Source organism: Mobula hypostoma, chromosome 3 (genome assembly GCF_963921235.1).
Source record: "Mobula hypostoma chromosome 3, sMobHyp1.1, whole genome shotgun sequence".
NCBI lineage: Eukaryota > Metazoa > Chordata > Chondrichthyes > Myliobatiformes > Myliobatidae > Mobula > Mobula hypostoma.
Genome location: NC_086099.1, coordinates 161,254,127 through 161,280,583, shown reverse-complemented (window position 1 = coordinate 161,280,583; position 26,457 = coordinate 161,254,127). Strand labels below are relative to the sequence as shown.

At 42.9% G+C, this 26,457-nt stretch overlaps 1 protein-coding gene and 1 long non-coding RNA gene across 3 annotated transcripts in view; one reads left to right on the top strand and one right to left on the bottom strand.

Annotated features, from left to right (window-relative positions):
* Window positions 1-26,457, top strand: part of cntnap2a (contactin associated protein 2a) — a 1,898,214-nt gene that overhangs the window by 1,777,254 nt on the left and 94,503 nt on the right. For both annotated transcript variants that reach the window (XM_063044005.1, XM_063044006.1), the window contains exon 21: window positions 25,033-25,126. In XM_063044005.1, the coding sequence (XP_062900075.1) occupies window positions 25,033-25,126 (94 nt within the window). The remainder of the gene's footprint in view (window positions 1-25,032; window positions 25,127-26,457) is intronic.
* LOC134344360 (uncharacterized) overlaps window positions 8,592-26,457 on the bottom strand; it is a 164,194-nt gene continuing 146,328 nt past the window's right edge. Inside the window, exons 2-3 of the long non-coding RNA XR_010017424.1 lie at window positions 26,182-26,245; window positions 8,592-8,604 (exon numbers count right to left, since the gene is read on the bottom strand). This is a non-coding gene — a long non-coding RNA (uncharacterized LOC134344360). The remainder of the gene's footprint in view (window positions 8,605-26,181; window positions 26,246-26,457) is intronic.

Below are 26,457 nucleotides of genomic sequence, written 5' to 3'. Positions count from 1 at the left end.
TGTTGATGGAGGAGTTATGGGGGCATATTTTTTCCTGGGTGAAGGTATGTTTGTGGATTGAGGCATTTGAAATTTAGTTCACTAATCTTTCTGACACAAAAGACCATTTAATGTCTTGCATCACTCCAGCCAGATCATCGAACTAGATTAAAATGACACACCCCAAATTGGATCAAATCAAGTTTATTGTCATGTATGGTAGAATGCAAGCATAATCACAACGTGCTTGCAATAGTGTCACAGGCAGGATAGACAATGCAGGGTTAGTGTATATTGTTTACTTGGATTTTCAGAAGGCCTTTTCAGAGCATGTGAGACTGGTAAACAAGATAACAGCCAATGGAAATTACAGGAAAGATATTAGCATGGACAGAAGATTAGCTGACTAGCTGAAGGCAAAAAGTTGTAAGGAAAGGGGCTTTTTCTGGTTGGCAGCTAGTGCCTAATGGTGTTCTGCAGGGTGTGGTTTTGGGTTCACAAGTTTTCACATTATATCTTAAAGACCTAGGTGATGAAACTGATGGCTTTGTGTCTAGGTTTCTGGATAATACAACATAGTGGAGGGGCAGGTAGTCCTGAGGAAGCAGGGAGTCTCCCAAAGGACTTGGACAGATTAGGAGAATAGACAAAGAAGTGGCAAATAGAATACAGTAGAATATAGAATATAGAAATGTACGGCCATGCATTTTAATAGAAGGGATAAAGGCATAGACTGGTTTCTAATGGATTCCCTAAAGGTTAACTTGCACTTTGAGTTGGTAGTAAGAAAGGCAAATGCAATGTGAGCATTCATTTCCAGAGAACTAGAATATAAAAGCAACGACATAATGCTGAGACTTTATAAGTCTTTTTTCAGATCGCATTTGGAGTAATGTGAACAGTTTTTTGGGCCCCATATCTAAGAAAGGATGTATTGACATTGGAGAGGTTTCAGAGGAGGTTTACAAGAATGATTCTGGGAATTAAAATGTTAATGTATGAAGAGCGTTTGAAAGCCCTGGGCCTGTACTCACTGGAGATTAGAAGAACAACCATTGAAACCTTTCAAATATTGAAAGACCAATATAGAGGGGACATGGAGAAGATGCTTCATATAGCAAGGGAATTTAGGACCAGAGGACATAGCCTCAGAATATAAGGATGTCTCTTTAGCCAGAGAGAAGTGTATCTGTGGTATTCATTGTTACAGATAACTGTGGAGTTCTAATATCAGAGAATGTGTACAGTATACAACCTGAAATTCTTACTGTCCGCAGACATCCTCTAAAGAGAGGAAAAACCCCAAAGCATGAATGACAAAAAAAGTAAGAACCCCAAAACCCCCTCCCCTCCCCTGCACAAGCAGCAGCAAGTAGCATCAACCCTCCCCCACCACCACACTTATTCTAGCAGAAAGTATCAGCATTCCCAACACCCACCATGCAAGCAACAGCAAAGCCCCCAAAGACAGATTATGGTCTACAGTCCATCAAAAACTAACTGTTCACTCCAACATTTTTGTCATCCCACAGGCTGTCTCTCACTGACAAGGGAAAAACAGATATCGCTCCTTCCACAGAAGAGGGGAGACAACAGTTAGTAATGCAATGTTACAGTCAGTCTGAAACATTGGTTTTTATTTTGAGTTCCCCAAGTCGAGAGTCAGCAAAAAATTCTCCCTCACCATCGAGGGAGTGTGTGTGGAGGGGGGCGGGGGGGGGCGGAGAGAGACAGAGAGATCAGTCACTGAGTGCAGAGCCTTCCGACAGCCGTCTCAGTGTCTTCGATGTTCCAGCTCCCACTGAGCTTCAGTTGGCAACATCAGCAAGAATTCATGTCCACAAGGCTGCGTGATGCCCCAAAGGCAGCTGACTTCAGGCCGAACCTGGATATTATCAAAATGCGGTCGATTGATGACCTCCAAGAATGGGAACATGCCGCCATGCAGAACTGTAGTTTGAACGTCGCTGTAGATCAAGGTCCTAACAGTAGTCCCAGCCACCTTGAAAAGGAAAATAGAGACATTAGAATAGGAAGAATTTAACACTTTCGCTGACGAGCAGAGAGAAGTTGTCCCCTTACACCATCTTTAGCTCCACTAAGTTATTGGGTATATTTAAAGCTGAGGTTGATAAGTTCTTGACAGTAAAGGTGTCAAAAGTTATGGGGGAAAGGTAGGAGAATGTAGTTGAGAGGGAAAATAAAGCACTCATGATTGAATGGCAGAGCAGACCCATTGGGCCCAAATGCCCTAATTTGGCTCCTGTTTCTTCTGGTCTTATGGACATAAAGGGTGAGGCCTCTGGCAATGTGACTCACTGAAACTAATTGGGCAAACCATCAGTATCAACAAACATGCTAGATTAACTCAATGTGCCAAGCAGCATCAGTGGTAGGAAAGGATTGTTGACATTTCAGATCAGTTAGAGAGGAAGAAAACTTCTTCAAATTCACTATACCTTAACCTCAACCTGAAACATGAACAATTCCTTTCCTTCCCCCAGATGCTACTTGATCTGCTGAGATTTTCCAGCAAATTGTTTGTTGCTTCAGATTTCAGCAACTGCAGACTCATGCATCTCCAAGCTGTCAGTGTCCTAGGAAGATTACTGATCCAATGCATCCTTATATTCCAAGGCCTCAGAATATAAGGATGTTCCTTTAAAACAGAGATGAGGAGGAATTTCATTAGCCAGCGGGTAGTGAATCTGTGGAGATCATTGCCACAGGTGGCTGTGGAGGCCAAGTCTTTGGGTATATCAGAGGCGGAAGCTAAGAGATTCTTGATTAGTAAGGGTGTTAAAGGTTACAGGGAAAAGGCAGGAAAATGGGTTGAGAGGTATAATAAATCAGCCATGATGGAATGGTGGAGCAGACTCAATGGGCAAGGGCCTAATTCTGCTCCTATGTCTTATGGTCTCATGGAGAGCGGGTGAAAACTGAAATGAAGACTGGCGGCAGCTTGATGAACATACTTGGAAGCTGAAGTCCTCAATGAATTTGGTGATTGCCAGAACACAAGCAAAAATCAGTAGCCTGGCATTTCACTGCTAAATATGATATCTTTGCATCCCTTAAAGTGAGCTTATCAGTTTTTCCATTTCTATGTTATGGTCCTTGATATTTGAAGCAATAAAAGTCATCTTGTTGCAGATTTTCCCTCCTCACACTACTAGTTATGGAATAGAACTGAAATTAGGCTATAACCATTCTAAATGTCCTTGAATCTGGCTCAACTCCTTTGCTTCCAAACATTTTCTGGAATTGTTCTTCCAGCTTCAGTATAAAAGCAGCTGAAAATGGGACTGTCCCTAATGCAGCACAATTTTACTGTATGTTGCAGTTCTTTATTCTAAATTGAATTTAATTCTAAATTTAAACTTAAAAAAATACTCAATGAAGAGGATAGTATATCATGTAAAATTCCCAGAGGACTATGGCAAATAATTGTCTCCTCACTCTCCAATAACATATCAAATGACTTGATTCATATTAGTTCTTGCAGTTGTCTATAGGTTTTACCAGGATATGTGCAATTTCCAACTGAGCAATAATAAAGCTGGTAACAATCCTATTATCATTCTGCCACATACCATATATCTTTTATTTGTGTGAATTTAGAATCCATATTAATTTTGAGTTTAAGAAGCTGGTGTTTTAATCATATTTTAAAGCAATCACTGTAAATAACTTTACAAAGGCCAAATGTGTACACCTTAGCAATAATTACTTTGTAAACACAATTAAGTACACCAGTGTGGTGTGCAGCAGTTTATTTGAACACTGATGTTTATATGATAGTGTCTGCTGGATAAAGCTGCACTCACTTGAATGTGAACATAAATGAGGAATAGGAACATACTTCTTCACTTCTCCAAACCAGCCCATCACCTCCCTTTGGTGTCCCTCCTCCTTCTCTTTATCCCATGGTCTACTGACCCCTCCTATCAGATTTCTTCTACATCAGCCCTTTACCTCTTCCACCTCTCACCTCCCAGATTCTCATATCATCCCACCTCTCCCTTCACCTGATTTCACCTATCACCTGCCACTTTGTACTCGATTCCCTAACCCCATCTTCTTACTCTGGTTTCTCCCCCTTCCTTTCCAGTCCTCATAAAGGGTCTCGGCCTGAAACATCGACTGTTTATTCCTCTCAACGATTGCAGCAAGACCTGCTGAGTTCTTCCAGCATTTTGTGATTTTGTGCACGTTGCTCTGGATTTCCAGCAACTGCACAATCTCTGGTGATTATTATTGGCAAGGCCTGTATTTATCTTCATCTGCAATTGCCATAAAATTGAGTTCTTTCAGCGGAAGTTATGAATCAACATTGCTACCAAACTGGAGTCTGATTTTTATCAGACCAGTAAGCAAGGACGGTGGCCCATGGGAGAAAGAGAAGAAGGAGGGGCACCAGAGGGAGATGATAGGCAGGAAGGAGAAGAGAAGAGATAAGAGGGGAGGCAGAAAGGGGAATGGAAAAAGAGTGAAGGGAGAGGGAGCAGAAATGACTGGAAATTAGACGAGTTTTGTGTGTGTTACCCTTGCAAATAAGGTCTACATGGGCACTGTCACAGCACGCCCATGTCATATCATTGAGCTACCTGCTGTACTTGCTAAGTCAAGAAGCACATTTTATAAATGAACTGTTTCCTGGTCTCTTGTAGTAAATAGGTTTTAAATAAAGAATGAGAACCAAACACACTGAAGGAATCAGTTCCTGAATCAGAATGCATTGTGACATTGCTCATGTAATCACAAACCACTGCATGAATTCAGCAGCATCTAGCTGTCTTCTTGTAGGTGTCCTGCCTGTTAGCTATGGAAATTATAGTCCTATTAAAGCAAGTAACATGTTGAGAATTTGTAACTGAGGCTCTCAGCAGGGTGGAGGCAAAGATTTAAAAAGTATCTCCCAATATTATTGTTTTGATGCAAGCTGTCCTAAGACATTAAAGCCCAGCATTTTAAATGAAGTCAGCACCATGGCTCTGCAAATTAATAGTTTTTTACTGAAGTGGAACATGATGGTGAGTGTTTCTCAGCTGAATCGCATCACCTGAGATTATAACAAGATTTAAGTAAGTATAATATTTTGGCTTCTCGGTTTAATATTACTTTATATAGACACCATGACGGTTAAGATAATTATTTGGATCTGTAGAGCCGCAAACCTGTTTCTAAAAATCAATATTCACAATATTTCTCCGCAGCACAGTATGGCCATTGTGTTTGCCATCCACAAGGTGCACTTCAGCAACAAACCAGTAGCACCTCCCAAACCAGCTAGCTCTATCCTGCAGAAGTATAAAGGCAGCAATCACATGTGAACACACATCAAAGTTGCTGGTGAACACAGCAGGCCAGGCAGCATCTCTAGGAAGAGGTACAGTCAACGTTTCGGGCCGAGACCCTTCGTCAGGACTAACTGAAAGAAGAGCTAGTAAGAGATTTGAATGTCACTATCCACATACTGTCTCCAGATTACACCTTAACCTAACGTGAAACAATACCGCCATTCTTTCATTTTCCCTGGGTATAAATGCTGTCACACCCTACCACCAGCACACAGACTGAAGCTGAACATGGACATGGTTCACTAGCACTTCCTCAGAAGAAATTAGGGATAAGTGATAAGTGTTGGTTTTGTCGGTAATCCCTATGGCTTGTTCAAGAAAAAAATAGGGATGACTCTTAAACACGAGGAAATCTGCAGATGCTGGAAGTTCAAGCAACGCACACAAAAAGTGCTGGTGAACGCAGCAGGACAGGCAGTATCTGTAGGAAGAGGTACAGTCGACGTTTCGGGCCAAGACCCTTCGTCAGGACTAACTGAAAGAAGAGCTAGTAAGAGATCTGAAAGTGGGAGGGGAGGGAGAGGAGAAGATCCAAAATGATAGGAGAAGACAGGAAGGGGAGGGATGAAGCTAAGAGCTGGAAAGTTGATTGGCAAAAGGGATACGAGGCTGGAGAAGGGAGAGGATCGTGGAATGGGAGACCTAGGGAGAAAGAAAGGGTGGGGGGAACCCAGAGGATGGGCAAGGAGTTATAGTGAGAGGGACAGAGAGAGAAAAAAAGGGGGAAAGAAAATAATTAAGAAAGAAAGAAATGAGGGATGGGGTGTATGAAGGGGAGGTGGGGCATTAACAGAAGTTAGAGAAGTCAATGTTCATGCCATCAGGTTGGAGGCTACCCAGACAGAATATATGGTGTTGCTCCTCCAACCTGAGTGTGGCTTCATCTTGACAGTAGAGGAGGCCATGGATAGACATATCAGAATGGGAATGGGACGTGGAATTAAAATGTGTGGCTGCTGGGAGAGTTCATAGCATAAATCACTTGCATCAAATCTGGCACTCAAAGTGACTGTTTGGGCATTAAAAAAAACACCTGCAATGAGGAACCAAGGTCTCCTCTAAAAATAATTAACTATGTGAAATGTCTTTATGAGATCTGCTTGATTGTTTGGTAGATACAACAGCAATGCATTGAATTGTATACGAAATTATGAGGGTATAGGTAGGGTAAATGCATTCAGGCCTTTTCCACTAAGGTTGGGTGGGATTACAACTAGAGATCGTGGGTTAAGGGTGAAAGGTGAAAAGTATAAGGGGAACATGAAAGATAATTTCTTCACTCAGAGGGTCGTGAGAGTGAAGAATGAGCGGCCAGAGCAAGAGGTGCATGCAAGCTTGATTTCAACGTTTAAGAGAAGTTTGAATAGGTACATGGAGAGTAGGGGTATGGAGGGCTATGGTCCCAGTGCAGCTTGATGGGATTAGGCAGTTTAAATGGTTCGCATGGACTCGATAGTCTGAAGAGCCTGTTTCTGCGCTATACCTTTTATTGACTCTAATACTCTAATTAGGTGTTCAAATCTGAATGAAAACTAAAGTTTAAGGAAGCTTTTGAAGTAAGTGTATTCAGATTTCTTTTCCTCAGTAATAAAAGTTGATGTATCCCTTAAACTTAATAGTAATGCCTGCAGTGTACAAATTTGTACAATGAATGATAATTATTGTTTTAATGACTTTGAATCAAATGGTTGGAATTTGAATTCTATTCCAGGTATTTCTGACAGAATATAGACTGTACTTCATTGCAGTCTTAATATTACTTTCAGAAGATTTGTTACATCAGTGTTCTTTTTGTCTCTTAAGGTAGATATAAAGAATCTTGTGTAATTATTGGGAAAATGAAATTTTCCCAACTGGTATTATTTGTCAACTAATATAATCAAAACTAGAATAATTGAATGATTATCTATAATTGTGCTGTCTTCACCTGTATAACCTTAAATGACAATACTTGAAAAATAATTCACTATCTTTATAATATAGTTAAGTCCTAAAGATATGACCTCTGGAATGGCAAAAAACAGTGTCACTCGCTTCATTCTGGATGCAGCTCAAACCTTAGAAGTTTTGTTTCGACCTTGGTATGACTCAGGAACATAAAGTAAAAAAGCAAATTTTAACCCAGCCTTGTTCTTGGGAAATAATACCTATATAATTTTCAAGTGCAGTACAATTCCAACTTTGCCCATTAAATGTTCGCAATTGCTAAATCTGAATAACACACATAACCTTATGAAAAACTTCATATCCTAATGAGTTGAAACTACAATCAAAGTCTGGTGAACATACCTACCGTAATATGAAAAGGCACCTCATGGGCAATTTTAATGAACCTATTTCATTCACATACCTAGTCTGTAACGTCTTATGTCCTAGTTTTAGAATGTTCAAGATCTAGAAACAAGATATGCCTCCAAGCCATGAAAAAAATGATATCTAAGATGTAGGTGGTACTTATTTTTGACGGTAATACTAATGACATCATTTAATTTGTACATTTTGGAACTCACTGAGCTATCCATCTTCCTTGACTGCTCAATATAATTAGAAGACCTTTAGGTTATAACCATGTGGCCTCACCTTAACTAAACTGTATCATGACTTTGTTAACAATTGCTCTCCTGTAAACTTCTTATCATAATTGACATGTTGCACAATGCAAAAATTTTTATTTTCTGTATGCTATATTAATCTGGTTGATAGCATCTTCCTGACAATGCTGAAACATTTGGTCGAATGAGCATCCTTCCATCTGCCACCTCATTTGCATAACAAATAGTTGGTACTCTGCTCATTTTTCTTCTGATGTGATACAGCTGCAACCACTAATGTACCAGTGTTAGAAGGTAAATCATGTTCTATATAACTCTGCTTAGCTGTCAACAGCAGCAAATCCTGATTTGCTCCAAATATGTACAATTCCTAGTGAGCATTCTTCCAGTGCTTTATCCATATGGTATGATTCAGAGTGTGATCCAATCAATCAGAATTCATCAAATGTGGAAACAAAGGCTGAATATATATCACGGAAATACCAGTATCAAAGAAAAAACCTGAAATCTTCTACAGATAAGCCTGACAAAACGAAGTGTGAAATTTAGAATACTTACCACACCAGATGCTTGCATGAGGAGCAGGAGTAGACTATTCAGCCCTTCTTGCCTGCTCTGCTATTCAGAAAGAACGTGGCTGATCGAATTTTGGCTTCAGCACTGCTTTCCTGGCACCTCCCCATAACTCTTGTGGTTTAAATATCTGTCCATTTCTATCATGATTAAAAACAAAAACTTAACTCCACAGCACCGTTGGGTAGAGAACTTTAAAAATTCATGACCTGAAAGAAAAAAAATCTCTTCCTCCATCTTAAATACATGTGCTCTTTTTCTTTAAATTATGCCTCGGCATTCTGGGAAACATCCTTTCAGCATCCACCTTGTTTATCCTCCCTTCCCCCACCTCCAAAGTATTATATATTTCAATAGATCACTTCCCATTCCTTTAATTAAATAAGTATAAGGCTAACCCGCTCACCCTTGCTTCACACAACAGCACTTTCATGCCAGGAATCAACCTGCTATTCCTCTCTGCACTGCCTGCAATGCCACAAACACTTCAGGTAGTATCCCAGCTGATGTCATTCCAGCACCCTGTAAATTTGTATCAAAACTTTCCTTTTATAGTCCATAATAACCTTTGCCTGATGTATTCCCATTCTAATTTTTATGTATGACCCTCAGATCTGTTGTGCCAGCCAAAATATATTACAGACTAGCTACACTTACATATATTTCTACTTTCTATTCTAATGTGGATAACTTGATAATTCGCATGTTATACTCTATCTACCACATTATTGCCCTTTAGCTTAATCTTAAAGTTATCATTATACGTTTATTATTGAAGTATGTATATGTCACCATATACAACCCTGAGATTCATTTCCTTGCAGGCATACACATGAAACCACCTTGGTTTCCTTGGCTGCATAAGTCTAGGGAAGATAATCTCTGGCCCAGCCAAACTTGTGAGATTGAGGTGTGCTTGATCCCACTCCAAACTTGCTTTGTGTGGATGCTGTCATTTGCTACCCTATTACCAATTAATGCCATGAAATAACTATGTACGATTAAAGGAATTATATTTGTGAATCTTAACTGAAAGGTTAGTAAAGAATAACAAAAAGAGAAGGGCCCATTCTAATTAAACAGTCAAATGTGCACAAGTTGGAGCTCATCTGGAACTTCTCTGTCATTCACGTGCTGGGCCCCCGGTCAACGTGAAAGCACACACCACCTTCCAAACGTCGCTCGCAATCCATCTCGAACAAACAGGCCTCCCACCAGATCATGTGCTATGACTAGTTCTCCCCAGCGTCTTCTCTCTTCATCCGCTCTCGAACAAAAGCCCCAAGCCCAACCTTATTGTCCCTCACCAAAAAAACTTCCTGCTAATTGGATGGCACACATTCCACATCATCCCTTCTCTTCAACAATAACCCACACAGGCTGAAAGCAGAACAGTTCTTACAGAACTCCTAAATGAAATACCTACAACATAACAGTAAAGATGTGAACCAGGGCATTACACACAGTAAATGCAAGAAACACAATAGAATCAATGAAAGACTACACCCAGCAAGTTAGAGAAACAAGCAAAGTACAAAAGACAACAAATTGTGCAAATACAAATAGAGAAAAAAGAAACTATAATAATAAAAATAACAATAATAATAACCAGCCAGATATAATAATTCTGGATAAACAAGCAAGAACAACATATTTAATAGCCATTCCAAACATACATAACTTACAGAAATTAATAAGTGAAATACACTAGAGATGTGCTGAATTAAAAGAGGAAATTGAAAAACTTTGGAACATTAACGGGGTATACATTGTCCTAATAGTAATATCTACAACTGGTATCATCCCAAAGGCACTACACAACAGCATTAAACAATTAGGATTACACAGTATGGTCTATGCAGATATTCAGAAAGCAACAATACTAAACACCACTAGAATAGTCCAAAAGTTCTAACAATTGACAAATGAGAGTTCTTGGCTATGCCCATACCTCAGGTTTTAGTAGCTTGCACTGAGAATAATAAACAAACAAATAATAATAATAATATCTGCACCCAGAATGGGCAGTGCTCTGGTCAGCGTCTGTTCACCATGTTGGGGCGGCTGAGACCAAATCCTGGCTGTAGGTATAAAAAGCGATTCCCTTTTGCTTTAGAAATGGAGAGGCGCTAGCTCCATGATTCAACCAGCATTCAAAGTGGCCCTCCAACACCACAAGCTGTAACTGCTGCAGGTGTTTCTCAGGGGAGCCGTCCACTTTCAACTGAGACCACTCAAGCAGCTTACAGAAGAAAGAGAAGCATGAAATAGTCATTAGAAGTAAACATATTCATGGTGCATGTATATTATTGGGTAATGGAATTTGAGACTGATATATCAATACTGATAATAAGATCCTGCAGCTGTTTAACACAATCTGATTAATGACACAGACACAATCAAGTGGCAAACATCATTCTCCAAAATGTTGCTTTAAAATACAAACTCATAAAAAAACATATCTTGTAGTCGCGCGCAAACGTGCTACTAAAGAAACACACGGAGGCAGAGAGAGCTGAACTCAGAATGCCTTTACTGACTCAGAATCACACACTTAAATCTCCCCTCACACGGGCCCTTGCGACCCACGGGGCGGACGTGATGTCAGACTGTCCCCGGAAGGTCAGCCCCGAGCGGGTAGTTCCAAACGCGCTACCGTGTGTCTGCCCGCGGCTCCCGATAGCAGTTCGAGTCCCGCATGTGCGGGCCGCCACACCACCCCTCCCCCCAGTAACGTCCATCGGGGGAGCGGAGCCCCTAGTCTGTGTGGCTTTCCTGGGTGGCCGGCCTCGCTGGCACGGTGTGGGTACCCTCACTGGTTGCTCAATGTCCAAGTGTGCCGGTTTGAGGCGGTCCACTGTAAAAGTCTCTTCCCGGCCACCCACCTCCATGACACACGTGGTTCCGTTGGGCTGGATCACCTTGAAGGGTCCCTCGTACAGCCACTGTAGAGGTGACCTGTACATGCCCCTGCGAATAAAAACATACCACAGTATCAGAGGTCTTTAGGGGTGAGGGATGGCGTTGGATCATGCCTGGAGGCCGGGACAGGTGCCAGGGCCCCTACCTTGTCCTGCAGCCTCATTAGCACTGCTGCTGGAGTTTCTTCCAAACCTCGGGCCTCTGGTACGAACTCGCCTGAGACCATCAGGGGGGCACCGTAGACCAATTCCGCCGAGGAGGTGTCCAGGTCTTCCTTGGGGGCTGTGGGGATGCCCAGTAGGACCCAGGGAAGCTCATCTGTCCAGTTGGGGCCCCTGAGACATGCCATCAGGGCCGACTTGAGATGCCGGAGGAATCGCTCTACCAAACCGTTGGACTGGGGGTGGTACGCTGTGGTGTGATGCAGCTGGGTGCCCAGGAGCTGCACCAGTGCTGTCCACAAACCAGACACGAACTGCGCCCCTCTGTCAGAGGTGATGTCCATTGGGAGGCCAAACCTGGCGATCCAGTTTGCAATGAGCGTCCTGGCGCAGGATTCAGTGGACGTGTCTGCAAGCAGTACGGCTTCCGGCCATCTGGTGAACCTGTCTACCATGGTAAAGATATACCTGGCGCCCCGGGAGACTGGCAGGGGGCCGATGATGTCCACGTGGATGTGTTGGAACCTCCTGTGCGTCGGCTGGAACTGCTGGAGGGGAGCCTTCACGTGCCGCTGGACGTTGGCGGTCTGGCAGTGTATGCAGGTCCTGGCCCAGTGTCCGACCTGTTTGCGTAAACCGTGCCAGATGAATCTGTCTGCTACCAGCTTGATGGATGCCCGGATGGACGGGTGGGCCAGGTCGTGCAGCGTGTCGAACACCCGGTGCCTCCATGCTGCTGGTACCACGGGTTGGGGTTTGCCGGTAGACACGTCGCACAAGAGTCGATCCGCTGCCGGGCCGATGGAAGCGTCCTCCAACTGAAGCCCCGAAACGGCAGTGCGGTAAGCCAAGATCTCGATGTCCAACCGTTGTGCTTCCGCCAGTGCTGCGTAGTCTATTCCTGAGGGCGATATGCCTACTGAGTGGAGGCAGGGGCAAGACAGTGTGTCGGCAACAACGTTATTCTTCCCTGCGATGTGGCGGACGTCCGTAGTGAATTCTGAAATAAAGGGCAGGTGCCTCTGCTGCCGAGCCGACCATGGGTCCGATACCTTGGCTAGTGCGAAGGTGAGTGGCTTGTGGTTCATATACACGGTGAACTCCCTTCCCTCAAGGAAGTACCGGAAATGCCGGACAGCCAGGTAGAGCGCTAGCATCTCTCTGTCGAAAACGCTGTACTTCACCTCTGGTGGCCATAGGTGCCGGCTGAAGAAAGTGAGTGGTCGCCACTGGTCCTCGACGAGCTGCTCCAGGACTCCGCCGACTGCCGTGTCGGAAGCGTCGACTGTGAGTGCCGTGGGTACATCGACTCTCGGGTGCACTAGGAGGGCCGCCTTTGCCAGCGCCTCCTTGGCCTGCTCGAACGCCTCCGTGGACTCTGCGTCCCATGCCACTTCTTTGGCCTTGCCGGCCATCAGGGTGAACAAGGGTCTCATGATGCGTGCCGCCGCCAGCACGAACCGATGATAGAAGTTGACCATCCCTATGAACTCCTGCAGGCCCTTGACCGTGCTGGGCTTGGGGAACTGGCGGATGGCCTGGACTTTGTCCAGTAGGGAAACTGCGTCATGTCGGTTGACTCTGTGGCCCAAGAAGTCGATCTCCATCAGCCTGAACTGGCACTTCGCCGGATTGATTGCCAGTCTGTGGTCAGTCAGGCGTTGGCAGAGCTGGCACAAATGTGCCACGTGCTCTTGGTACGAACTGCTGGCCTCCAGGATATCGTCCAAGTAAATGAAAACCAAATCCAGGCCGCGTCCCACTGAGTCCATGAGCCTTTGAAAAGTTTGGGCTGCGTTCTTGAGACCAAAAGACATCCTCAGGAATTCGAACAGGCCGAACGGGGTGATGAGGGCTGTCTTGGGCATGTGATCGGGGTGCACTGGGATCTGATGGTATCCCCTGACCAGGTCGATTTTCGAGAAGATGGTTGCTCCGTGCATGTTCGCCGTGGAGTCCTGGATGTGGGGTACCGGGTGTCTGTCAGCGGTTGTGGCGTCATTGAGCCTTCTGTAGTCTCCGCAGGCCTCCATCCTCCTGCGGACTTGGGCACCATGTGCAGCGGGGATGCCCATGTGCTGTCTGAGCGGTGTAGGATTCCCATCTCTTCCATCTTACGGAACTCCTCCTTGGTGAGGTGGAGCTTGTCGGGTGGGAGCCTGCGAGCTCGGGCGTGCAGCGGTGGTCCTTACGTGGGAATGTGGTGCTCCACACCGTGCTTGGGGTCGGCCGTGGAGAACTGCAGGGTGACTGTGGAGGGGAATTCCGCCAACACCCTGGCGAATTCGTTACCCGAGAGGGTCACGGAATCCAGGTGGAAGGCTGGTAGCTTGGCTTCTCCGAGCTGGAAGGTCTGGAACGTCTCGGCGTGGACCAAACGCCGGCCTTTTAGGTCAACCAGGAGGCAGTTGGCTCATAGGAAATCTGCGTCTTGTAGTGGCTGTGACACTGCTGCCAACATGAAAGTCCAAGTGAAACGGCCGGACCCGAAATGCAGTGAGGTAGTTCGCGGGCCGTACATCCGAATACTGGTGCCATTTGCAGCGGGGAGTTCGGGGCCTGAGACCGCGTTACGAGTGTCCATGTTCGAGGGGGGGAGTATGCTGACTTTGGCCCCTGTGTCTACCAGGAAGCACCGCTCGGAGTGTCGGTCCCAGAGGTATAGGAGGCTGTCTCGGTGGCCAGCCGTCACAGCCATTAGCGACAGCTGGCCCCGGCGTTTCCCGGAAAAACACGTGGTGGACGGCAGCGGCGCGCGCCTGAGCCCCATCTTTGGTGATAGGAACACCATTGTTCCGAACTTTCGTCATTTTCCCCCGTGGGTCTCAACAGCTTCGGTTACGGGGCCTGGGCTTTGAGGCACACAATCGTGGCTAGGCCAATGGAGGCTGCTCCACATTGCTTGCTCTGCCAAAGGACATCTGCTTTAGCACATCCTGGGACCCTGCGTGGGTCGCTGAAATCCTCACTCGCAAGGAGGAGGGGAATGTCCTCTGGCATTTGCTTGAGGAACAACTGTTCAAATAAAAGGCACAGCTTATGGCCGTCCATGAGCGCCAGCATATCATTCATGAGCTCGGATGGCGTGCGGTCGCCCAGGCCGTCCATGTGTAGGAGCCGCGCAGCCCATTCACAGCGGGAGAGTCCGAAGGTACGGATCAGGAGCACCTTAAGCTTAGTGTACCTGTCCTCCGTTGGTGGCTGGCGTAGGAAGTCGATGATCCAGCCTGCCGCCTCCTGGTCGAGTGTGCTGACCACGTAGTAGTACTGCGTGGCGTTGGCTGTAATGTCTGATATTGAACTGGGCCTCAGCCTGCTTGAACCAAACGTGGGGCTGAGTGGCCCAGAAAGTCGAGAGCTTCCGAGAGTCCGCGCTGTACGAGTTGCTCGTACTCATGGCTGGTCGCTGAGTCGCCGGCTCCAGACGCTGTCTGGAACGTCGGGGTCACCAATGTAGTCACGCGCAAATGCACTACTAAAGAACCACATGGAGGCAGAGAGAGCTGAACTCAGAATGCCTTTACTGATTCAAAATCATGTGCTGAAATCTCCCCTCCCATGGGCCCCCGCGACCCGCGGGGCGGACGTGATGTCAGACTGTCCCCGGAAGGTCCGCCCCAAGCGGGTAGTTCCAAACGTGCTACCGCGTGTCTGCCGGCAGCTCCCGATGGCAGTTCGAGTCCCGCATGTGTGGGCCAGCACAACCTTACTATAAATACAAGGCTGATCCAGTTTTAGAGTCAGATACATCGGTTATATTATGACCGATTGGTTATTACAGATAGGAGAATCCATAATAACCATCCGGATATAATAATACAGGATAAACAAGCAAGAACAACGTATTTAATAGATGTAGCCATTCCAAACACACATAACTTACAGAAATTATTAAGTGAAAAAACACTAGAAATATGCTGAATTAAAAGGGGAAATTGAAAGTCTTTGGAACATGAACAGGGTATATATTGTTCTGATAGTAACATCTACGACTGGTATCATCCCAAATGCACTACACTATAGCATTAAACAATTAGGAACACACAGTAACATCTATGCAAATCTTCAGAAAGCAACAATATTAAGCACCACTAAAATAGTCCAAAAGTTCCTAGCAATTGGGAAATGAGTTTGTGACTAGGCACTAGTAATGGGAAAGAGAGAGCTTTACCAATGGGACAGGCTCCATCTGAACTGTGATGGGACCTAGCAAATCGTATAACTCAGGCTGTGGATATAGGGCTTTAAACTAAATAAGTAGAGGGTGGGTTCAACAGATTGGAGAAGTCATAGTAGTAGGCAGCCATCGATCCCAGGGGATCATGGGTTTGCACCTCTGATGGACTGTGTCTCCTCCAGGGTGCAAGACTGGACAGGAAAATTTGAAGAACTGGCTGTTGCCCATGCAGCGGATTCCCCCTCTCCACGTCACTGATGTAGTCCAAGGAACGGGCAAGTGCCAATACAGCTTGGCACCAGTGTCGTCGCAGAGGTTGCCAGAGTGAAGTTGTAAACAACATCAAACTGCCTTAGGGACCCCGGCTCTGGATTTCTTCTTTGAGGTTTACTCCTGAAGCCTTTTCTATGGCTGGGTATGGCCACAAGGCAGCAGAATTAGAGAAGTATGGATAAAGTAAAAAAAGGAAAAGTGTAGATAAAGATAAAGAAAAAAACAAAAGATAAAAAGGAGATAAGTAAGAGTGGAGTGAAGAGAAGTCAAGTGCAAAAGAATAAAAGATTAAAAGATTTTAAAAGCACATTGAGTGTAAGGGTACATTATTTGAATACCTGTAGTATTCGAAACAAGGTCAGTGAATTTGTGGCACAAATCAATACAAAGAGGTATGATTTAGTGGCCATTACAGAGACGTGGTTGCAGGGTGGAGAAGATTCCAAATTAAATATTCAAGGATATCAGGTGATATGGAAGCAAAGACAGGAAGTTAAGGGAGGTGGGGTAGCGCTCTTAATTAAAGATGAGGTCGGGACAATAGTGAGAGATGATATAAGATCTATGGAGCAGAATGTTGAATCCATCTGGGTAGAGATTAGGAATTGTAAAGGGAAAAAAATCACTGGCGGGAGTTGACTATCGACCACCGAATAATAACATTACAGTGGCATAAACAATAAACACAGAAATATCTGAGGCTTGTAAGAATGGAACAGCAGTTATAGTGGGGGACTTTAACTTGCACATAGATTGGGTGAATCAAGTTGTTTGAGGCAGTCTTGAGGAGGACTTCAAAGAATGCGTCCGTGATGGCTTTCTTGAACAGCATGTTACTGAACCTATAAGGGAACGTGTTATCTTAGATCTGGTCCTGTGCAATGAGATAGGTAAAATTAGTGATCTTGTAGTTAGGGATCCTCTCGGAAAGAGTGATCACAGTATGATTGAATTTCTCATACAAGTAGTTCAAACTAAAACCAATGAATTATGCCTAAACAATGGAGACTACAGTGGGATGGGGGAGGATTTGGCTAGTGTAGTCTGGGAACACAGGCTGTATGGTGAGGCAGTTGAGGAACAGTGGAAGATTTTCAAAGAGATTTTTCACAGTGCTCAAAAAAATTATATTCCAGTTAAAAGCAAGGACAGTAAGGATGGGGACAGCCAGCCATGGATAACTAATGAAATAAAAGAAGACATCAAACTAAAAGCTCATACATACAAAGTTGCTAAGAGTAGTGGGAAACTGGAAGATTGGGAAAACTTTAAAGAACAACAAGGTACTACCAAGCGAGCAGTAAAGGAAGGGAAGCTAGATTATAAAAATGGATAGTAGAAATTTTTATAATTATATAAAGCAGAAAAGGGTGGCTAAAGTGAATGTAGGTCCCTTGGAGGATGAGAAGGGGGAATTGATATTGGGTAAATGGCTGAGGCTCTGAATGACTATTTTGTGTTGGTCTTCTTGGTGGAGGACACATCTAACATGCCAAAGAGAGATGATATGGATATGATGGGAGGTGAGGACCTTGCTACAATAGCTATCACTAAAGAGGTAGTGCTAAACAAACTTGTGGGCCTAAAGATAGATAAGTCCCCTGGTTCTGATGGAATGCATCCCGGAGTACTGAAAGAAATGACAGAAGTTATAGTAGAGGTTTTGGTGGTGATTTATCAAAATTCTCTGGACTCTGGGCAGGTCCCAGCAGATTGGAAGATGGTGAATGTCATGCCATGGTTCAAAAAAGAATGTAGACAAAAGGCAGGTAACTATAGGCCAGTTAGTTTTAACATCTGTAGTTGGGAAAATGCTTCAAGCTATCATTAAAGAAGATACATTGAAGCATCTGGAAAGAAATGGCTCCATCAGGCAGATGAAGTATAGTTTCAACAAAGGCAGGTCCTGTTTGACAAACTTACTGGAGCTCTTTGAGGATATTACCAGTCCAGTGGATAGAGGGGAACAGATGGACGTTATGTACTTGGATATGCAGAAGGCATTCAATAAGGTGCCACATAAAAGACTTATCCAATAGATAAGGATGCATAGAGCTGGGGGTGATGTATTAGCATGGATAGAGAATTGGTTTACTAATAGAAAGTAGAGAGTTTGGGATACATGGATGTTTCTCTGCTTGGCAATCAGTGGTGAGCGGTGTGCGGCACCGGTTGGTGCTGGGCCCGCAACTGTTCACGACGTACATTAATGATCTGGAAGAGGGATCCAAGTGTAGTGTATCTAAGTTTGCTGATGATACTAAATTGCGTGGAAAAGCAAATTGTGCAGAAGATACAGAGAGTCTGCAGAGAGATATAGATAGGTTAAGTGAGTGGGAAAGGGTCTGGCAGATGCAGTACAATGTTGGTAAATGCGAGGTCGTCCACTTTGGAAGGAAAAATAAAAGAGCAGATTATTATTTAAATAGTAAAAAGTGCAGCATGCTGAAGTGTAGAGGGGCTTGGGAGTGTTTGTGCATAGATCACAAAAGGTTGGTCTGCAGGTGCAGCAGGCTATCAAGAAGGCAAATGGGATGTTGGCCTTCATTGCTAGAAGGATTGAATTTAAGAGCAGAGAGGTTCTGCTGCAATGATACAGGGTACTGGTGAAGCCGCACCTGGAGTACTGTGTGCAGTTCTGGTCTCCTTACTTGAGGGAGGATATACGGGCTTTGGAGGCAGTGCAGAGGAGATTCACCAGGTTGATTCCAGGGATGAGGGGGTTAGACAAAGAGGAGAGATTGAGTCGCCTGAGTCTGTACTCGCTGGAATTCGGAAGAATGAGAGGAGATCTTATTGAAACATATAAAATTATGAAAAGGATAGATAAGATAGAGGCAGGAAAGTTGTTTCCACTGGTCAGTGAGACTAGAATGAGGGGACATAGCCTCAAGATTCCGGGAGTAGATTTCGGGCAGAAATGAGGAGAAACTGCTTTTCCCAGAGAGTGGTGAATCTGTGGAATTCTCTGCCCAATGAAGCAGTGGAAGCTACATCAGTAAATATATTTAAGATGAAGTTGGATAGATTTTTGCATAATAGGGGTATTAAAGGTTATGAGGAAAAGTCAGATAGGTGGAGATAAGCCCATGGCCATGATCTTATTGAATGGCGGAGCAGGCTTCATGGACCAGATGGCCTACTCCTGCTCCTATTTCTTATGTTCTTATGTTCTTATATTGAATGCCAAGCTGTAGTCAATGAAAAACATCCTGATGTATGCATCTTCATTGTCTAGATGTTCCAGGGTTGAGTGAAGAGCCAATCAAATGGCATCTGCTGTTGGTCTGGTGTGATTGTAGACAAATTGGAGTGGATCCAAGTTGTTTCTTAGGCAGGAGTTGCTATGCACTTCATCACACTGGATGTAAGTGCTACTAGACAATAGGCACTGGTATAACTGAAGCCTGCTTGAAGCAGGTGGGTATCTCAGACTGCCAAAGCACTTCAGATTTATAGCTTCTGCAGTTTTTTTTTCAATTCTTGTCCATGTACTTAATCTCCCTATGTCATCTTACACATTTTTTTGTAATTTGCCTATCTATCTATTTGTCTCATCAACAAATTTGCCTATGTTTTGCTAGAGTCTTCCTCCAGATGATTTATACATGTTGTAAAGGCCACAACACTCACTCAAGGGACATCCACTTCACTACTGCCACATTCTTTAAGACCCTGAAAAGTAGGCAATCTGAGCCAGGGGACTTGTCAGATTTTAATTCATTAATTCTTATCAATCTTTAAAATTTTGTCGGTACTTTTTATTATCATGCTTTCTCCCTCCCCATAGCCTCTTGACTATTCCATATTATTAAATAGCTTATGGCATCTACTGAGAGGACCAGCTTGATTTAGAACCTCCATAAATGCAAGAGATTCTGCAGATGCTGGAAATCCAGAACAACACATGCAAAGTGCAGGAGGAACTCAGCGGGTCAGGCAGAATTGATGGAGAAGAATAAACAGTTGACATTACAGCCAGTGTTGACGTGTGGCCAAGTGGTTAAAGCGTTCATCTAGTGATCTGAAAGTCGCTAGTTCTAGCTTGGGCTGAGGTAGCGTGTTGTGTCCTTGAGCAAGGCACTTAACCACACATTGCTCTGCGATGACACCAGTGCCAAGCTGTATGGGTCCTAATGCTCTTCCCTTGGACAACATCAGTGATGTGGAGAGGGCAGACTTGCAGCATGGGCAACTGCCGGTCTTCCATACAACCTTGCCCAGGCTTGCGGCCTGGAAACCTCTCAAGGCACAAATCCATGGTCTCACGAGACTAACGGACGCCTATTTTTTCAGCCAGGACCCTTCATTAAGACTGGAAAGGGAAGGGGAAGAAGCCTGAATAGGAAGGTGGGAAGAGGGGAAGGAGGACAATTTGACAAGTTATTGATGAAACCAGGTGAGGTGGAAAGTGGATAAGTAGGGGGAAGGGGAAGTGAAGTGAGAAGCAGTGTAGTGATAGGTGGAAGAGGCAAAGGACTGAAAAAGAAAGAATCTGATAGGAGAGGACAGTGGGCCATGGAGAAGAAGAAGAAGAAGAAGGTGGAGCACCAGAGGGAGCTGAAGAGTGTTGAGAAGAGAAATGGTGATAGGGAAACCAGAAAGGGGAAATGAAAAAAGAGAGAAGGAAGAGGGAGAAGAAATTACTGGAAGATCAATAAATTAATACTCATGCCATCAGTTAGAAGGCTACCCAGACCAAACATGATGTATTGATCCTCCAACCTGAGACTGGCTCAACATGGCAGTAGAGGAGGCCATGGACCAACCTGTCATAATGGGAATGGGAGGTCAAATTGAAATGGATGGCCATGAGGAAATCCTGCCTTTGTGGCGGACGGAGCAAAGGTGCTCAACGAAGCAGACCCCAATCTATGTTGGGTCTCACCAATACAGAGTAGGCTGCAACAGGAGCATTAGATACAGGAGCTGACCCCAACAGATGACCAGGCGAACTGTCATATCATCGGGAAGGACTGTTTTGGGCCGTGAATGGTGGTGAGGGAGGAGGTGTAGGAGCAGGTGTAGCCTTTCCCTCACTTGCAGGGAAAAGTGCCAAGAGGGAGATCAGTGGGTAGGGATGAGTGAACAAGTAAGTCATGTAGAGAGCAATCTCTGCAAAACGTGGAGAGTTGGTGGCATGGTGAAGGGGAATATGTGTTTAGAGGTAAGATCCCACTGAAAAGAATGATGTGCTGGACACAAAGGCTCGTTGGGTGGTAAGTAAGGATGAGAGGGAATCTATCCCTATTGTGGCACAGGAAGTCATTGTGAGGGCATATGTGCAGGAAATGGAGGAGATGCCAGTGAGGGAAGCATCAATGGTTTGGAAAGGGAATCCCATTTCTTTGAAGGAGAAGAACATCTTAGATGTTCTGGAGTGGAAAGCTGTGTCCTAAGAACAAATGAGGTGAAGATGGAGGAACTGAAAAAAGAGAATAGTGTTTTTACAAGCGACAAAAATCTCTATCATTTCTGTTTTTCATTATCATGTGAGCCATGCAGAAAGGAAACAGCCTTTAGAAAAACATTAATCTCTATCGTTTCACTGTTTCCCATTCTCATATGACCATACACAAAGGAAATAACCTTTAGTAAAACATTAAAGTAAGACAGTTTGGTGTCAAATTACATGAATATGAGTTTAAAACCTATGTATGCAGTTTATTTTGACTTTTGATGTGTTATTTGTCCAGCCACTGCTGTTAGTAAACATTGACCATCTTCCATAAAATATGTTTTGTTGGTAACTCCATCCTTGTGACTTAACCTTGTGGTAAAACATCGTGCGCCAGTGATGGAGTGAGTGAATGTTAGGAGTGCTAAATCTGGTGCTAAACAAATGGGTACATTGTCCTGGATAGTTTCAAGGAGCTTGTGTTTTGATGAAGTCCAGATAGACGGTGTGTGTTCAATCACACTTTTGATTTCTGATTTGTAGAAGATGGAGAGATTTCAGGAAGTGAGGAGCCAAGTTTCTCCTTGCAGGATATCTACCTTCTGACCTGGTCTTGTTATCATTGCACTAATGTGCTTATCTCTGTTAAACTTCTGATCTTACATGATGGCAAGGATGTTAATACAGGTTTTAATAATATTATTGAATATCAGAACTGGGATGTTCAGTGGGTGGTTAGGGAATCTCTTGTTGGAGCAGCTGGCACTGTGTGGCATGAATTTATTATCTCAAGTCTGAATGTTGTCAAGGCGTCCGGCATAATTGCATGGACTGCTTCATTATCAGTAATGCAGATTTTCTAAAAAATACAGCACAGTATATTGCACCATGAAACAATGCAGGCTTATAATTGATACTGGAATAGTGAATGGACAGGAATGGTAACAAGGAAAGCAGGTAAATATTATGAAACTTTGATTTTTTAAAATTTAAATAAATTTACTTAAAAGCTTTTATTTAATAGCTTCAATATTTACTTATTTACTTTCTATATATTTCATTAACTTTTAATGGTTTTTTCAATGTTAGGAGCATTTGAAAGCAGTCTAATTGTTGGCAGGATTGAAAGTCGGCTAAGCAGTGCAGTTTAGCCAGCCTTCAAGTTTTTCCATCTGTTCTGGCCTCCTCAGATGATGGCTTCACTGCTGATGTTGAAATTGGCTTTTCCCTCTGAGTTTACAATGTCAGACATAAAAATTATTATGTGGGAACTCAATCCAGAGACAAACAGGTTATTTGATGTTTAGAAAGAAACTGGAAAGGGAATGAGTAGTGAATGTATTTGTCCGTATAATAAAGGATAACATAAAGGGTGAAAAAGCTATGATCACGGCCCAGAAGAATCAGAGTGGGTGGAGGAAATAAGAGTTAACTAGATACTAGAAACATAGATTGCAGTGGTTAACTGGTCCTCTAACAATACCACACAGTTAGAGAAAGAATTGATCAACACATATAAAAAAATCTAGCAAAGGCATAATAATTGTGGAGTGATTCATGCAGATAGATAAAGCAAAGGTGAGGATGAGTTCATAAAAGTATATTCAGCACAGCTTTCAGGAAGAGTATCCTATAAAATTAACAACTGAAAGGTTATCCCAGATCTAATGAGAGACAGGGTTAATTAGTAATCTCATTATAAGCTACAGAAAACTCGAGGGGCCATATAACCTATTCCAACCTCTTACTGCAAATGTTCTTATTGTATAATTAAAGCAACTCAACAGCTAAAAGAACGATGCTCCCACAAAGTTTCTAATTTATTTGTAATTTTCATCAATGTTCATAGTGGTTTTCTGAAGAAAACTGCCTCAGATTGAAATTACACCAAATTTTATCCTTTAAGTGCAACTAATTTTCACTTTTTGTTCTGCTGATTAAAGAGTTTTCATGTATATCTATGCTTTGGTGAAAGAACAGAAATTATATTTAATAAACTGTGCTTTATATGAAGTAATATTTTAATTATCTCAATTTTCTTGGCCAGCTCACTGATACATAACAAATTTGTCACCTAAAATTTGGATTATTATAAGATGTTATTATATTATTATACAAAGTTTTTAAACATCTTATATATAAATAGTGCTTTTCTGCACCTCAGATAATCCTAAAATTGTTCACAGGTTCTTCGAAATTGCACCAAGGAATTTAAAGTTGGCTCCGATGAGAGTTGGCTCACGGACCACTAGTTTCCTCCTCCTGAAATCAATAATCAGCTCTTTGGTCTTGCCGACATTGAGTAAGAAGGCCACCACTCTGTCAGATTTACAGTCTCCCTCCTCTGCTGATTCGTCATCACCTTTGATTTGGCCAATGACAGTGGTGTTATCAGCGAACTTAAATATGACATTGGAGCTGCGCTTAGCCTTACAGTCAAAAGTATAAAACGAGTTGTGCCGGGGGCTAAGCACACAGCTTTGTGGTGCATCTGTGCTGTTGGAGATTATGGAGATGTTATTGCCAGTCAAAGCTGACTGGGGTGTGCAAATGAGGAAATTGAAGATCTAGTTGCAAGAGGAGTTATTGAGACCTAGGTCTTAAAGCTTTATGTATTAGTTTTGCGGGGATGATTGTATTGAATTGAGTGTCAATAACAGGACACCCCAACTCTGATTCTGTGCTCCAGTTGATGAAGGTAATTGTTCCATACACCTTCTTCACCACTCTGTCTATATATGTGTCTGCACCCCTTTGCTCGACTGCACCTCCCACTGCCCTGCCATTCTCCATGTATGTCTTGCCCTGGGAGTCGAAACGAGTAGTAAATCTAGTGGGAAGCTGGTCTTTATTTTGCTAGGGTCAACGACAAAATATTGAGGAAAGTATAGAGGGAAACTGCAAAGATTCAGCTATGCAGTAGATTAGGACTATCCTGCATGCTACAGGAATTATTAATTTGTTTCCAGGGCACTACTGACAGCAATTGTGAGAAGTAGATATACGAGGATTAATGGAAATCAAATGCTACCTTATTTAAATATTTTCATCTTTTTTATAAAACTAGAAACTGACTAACTCTCAGGAATCAGCCTTCAATCTGATGAAGTATCAAGGGTTTAGAATCAAGTTCGTTATGAAATTAAGATCCAAATCAGCATGATCAAATTGAATGGCAGAACAGGCTTGAGGTGCCCACTCCTGCTCGTGTAGAGTCAACATATTATCACAGGTTAAAAATAGTTCCACAGTCACAAATTCTGAACACAGAATACATTGATAATATTCCTAATACTTGAACATACTGTAAACCTCAGATCAAAAATCACACATTTAATTTCTGTTTCATAGAAAATAAACTGGGGGATGTTTTTATATAAATGGTTTGAAAAGTTCCAAAAATTATTCAACATCTTTCAACCCTGGATTGTTAACAGATTTCTCATTCTATTCATTCAATCAATGAAACTAAATAGATTCAGCATTACATGTATTAAACTTTTAGCGCAAGCAACACATTTAAAGTTTCTCTGATTTGAAAAGGAATTGGTATTTTAAGTGATCTCATATAAACTAATATTTCAATTTTCTGTAATGCCTGTATTTTTAAAGATATGTTTCTTTATTCTTTGCTCAGCTGGATCATTATCCGCCAGTTCCTTATAGCCTTCCAGCAAGTTCAGATATCAAGTTTAATTCTCTGAAGACCCTGTTCCTGGGAAGAGTAGTGGGTAAGTATAGATCATTTTCCAAAAGAAAACACTGGGTAAGTAGAGATTAATTTCCAAAAAGACAAGTTTTTGATATTGTTAAACTAACCATTTTTGGGGAAAGGTATAATAATAAGGCAATTGACCAGACCTTCCTTGATTCTTCTTTTTTTTTCCCATCTGGTCAGTAACTTGCACCAAAATTTCCTAAGAATCTGTAAAAATGTATAATCCACCAGAAGAAATCAGTGTCAAGTCCCAAGAAAAGAACAAAGTGCAATCTGTCTTCTAACAATCTCCTTTTATTTTACTGATGGGATAAATTAAAGACCAGCTCATTACTTATGTACATCAAGCAGAGTACATTAAAGAAAATACCACCAAACTTTATAGTGTAAAATTTTTAATAGTAGAATAAAGCATTCAAGAGTAAAGGAAACAGAGTAAGAGAATATGGTTAAACTATCTAGATTGTTATTGCTGTAATATCCTGGAAATTGTGGTCTTAGGATAAATAGTTCTAATATAAAAGCATGAAATTTAAGCTTACTGATCTTTAACATAGGCCAAACATGTGTTTATAATGAAGAGGAGATTCTGTGGATGAAAATGAAAAGTGTTGCAAATAAACAGTGCACCACCACTCCAGAGTCTGCTAAATCTTCCTGGAAGTCTTTTGCAGTCAAACAGGGGTTTTGATTTGCCTTTCTAGCAATGCTACGAGCAGTTCTCTCAGAAAATTTCCTTGGTCTTCCAGACCTCAACTTGACCTTCACCGTTCCTGTAAACTGCCATTTCTTAATTACATTACGAACTGAGGAAATGGCTACCTGAAAACGCTTTGCTATCTTCTTATAGCCTTCTTCTGCTTTGTGGGCATCATTTATTTTAACTTTCAGAGTGCTAGGCAGCTGCTTAGAGGAGCCCATGACTGCTGATTGTTGGGACAAGGTTTGAGGAGTCAGGGTATTTATAAAGCTTTGAAATCTGCATCACCTGGCCTTTCCTAACAATGACTGTGAACAAGCCATAGCCCTAACAAGCTAATGAAGGTCTGAGATCTTGGTAAAAGTTACCTGAGAGCTCAAATCTCTTGGGGTGCCCAAACCTTTGCACGGTGCTCCTTTCCTTTTTTTCACTCTAAAATTGTACAAGACAAAAATAATACAACAATCTTGCTTAAAATGTTGAAAAGAATGTTTCATCTTTAACTTTATGACTTTTGGAGATCAGTTCATCTTCTGCTCACTTAACTATTCACAGTAACATAAATTTTGACCAGGGGTGCCCAAACTTTTGCATGCCACTGTAACATCTATAATCTGATGCAAACATGTTTTCCAAGGAGGAAA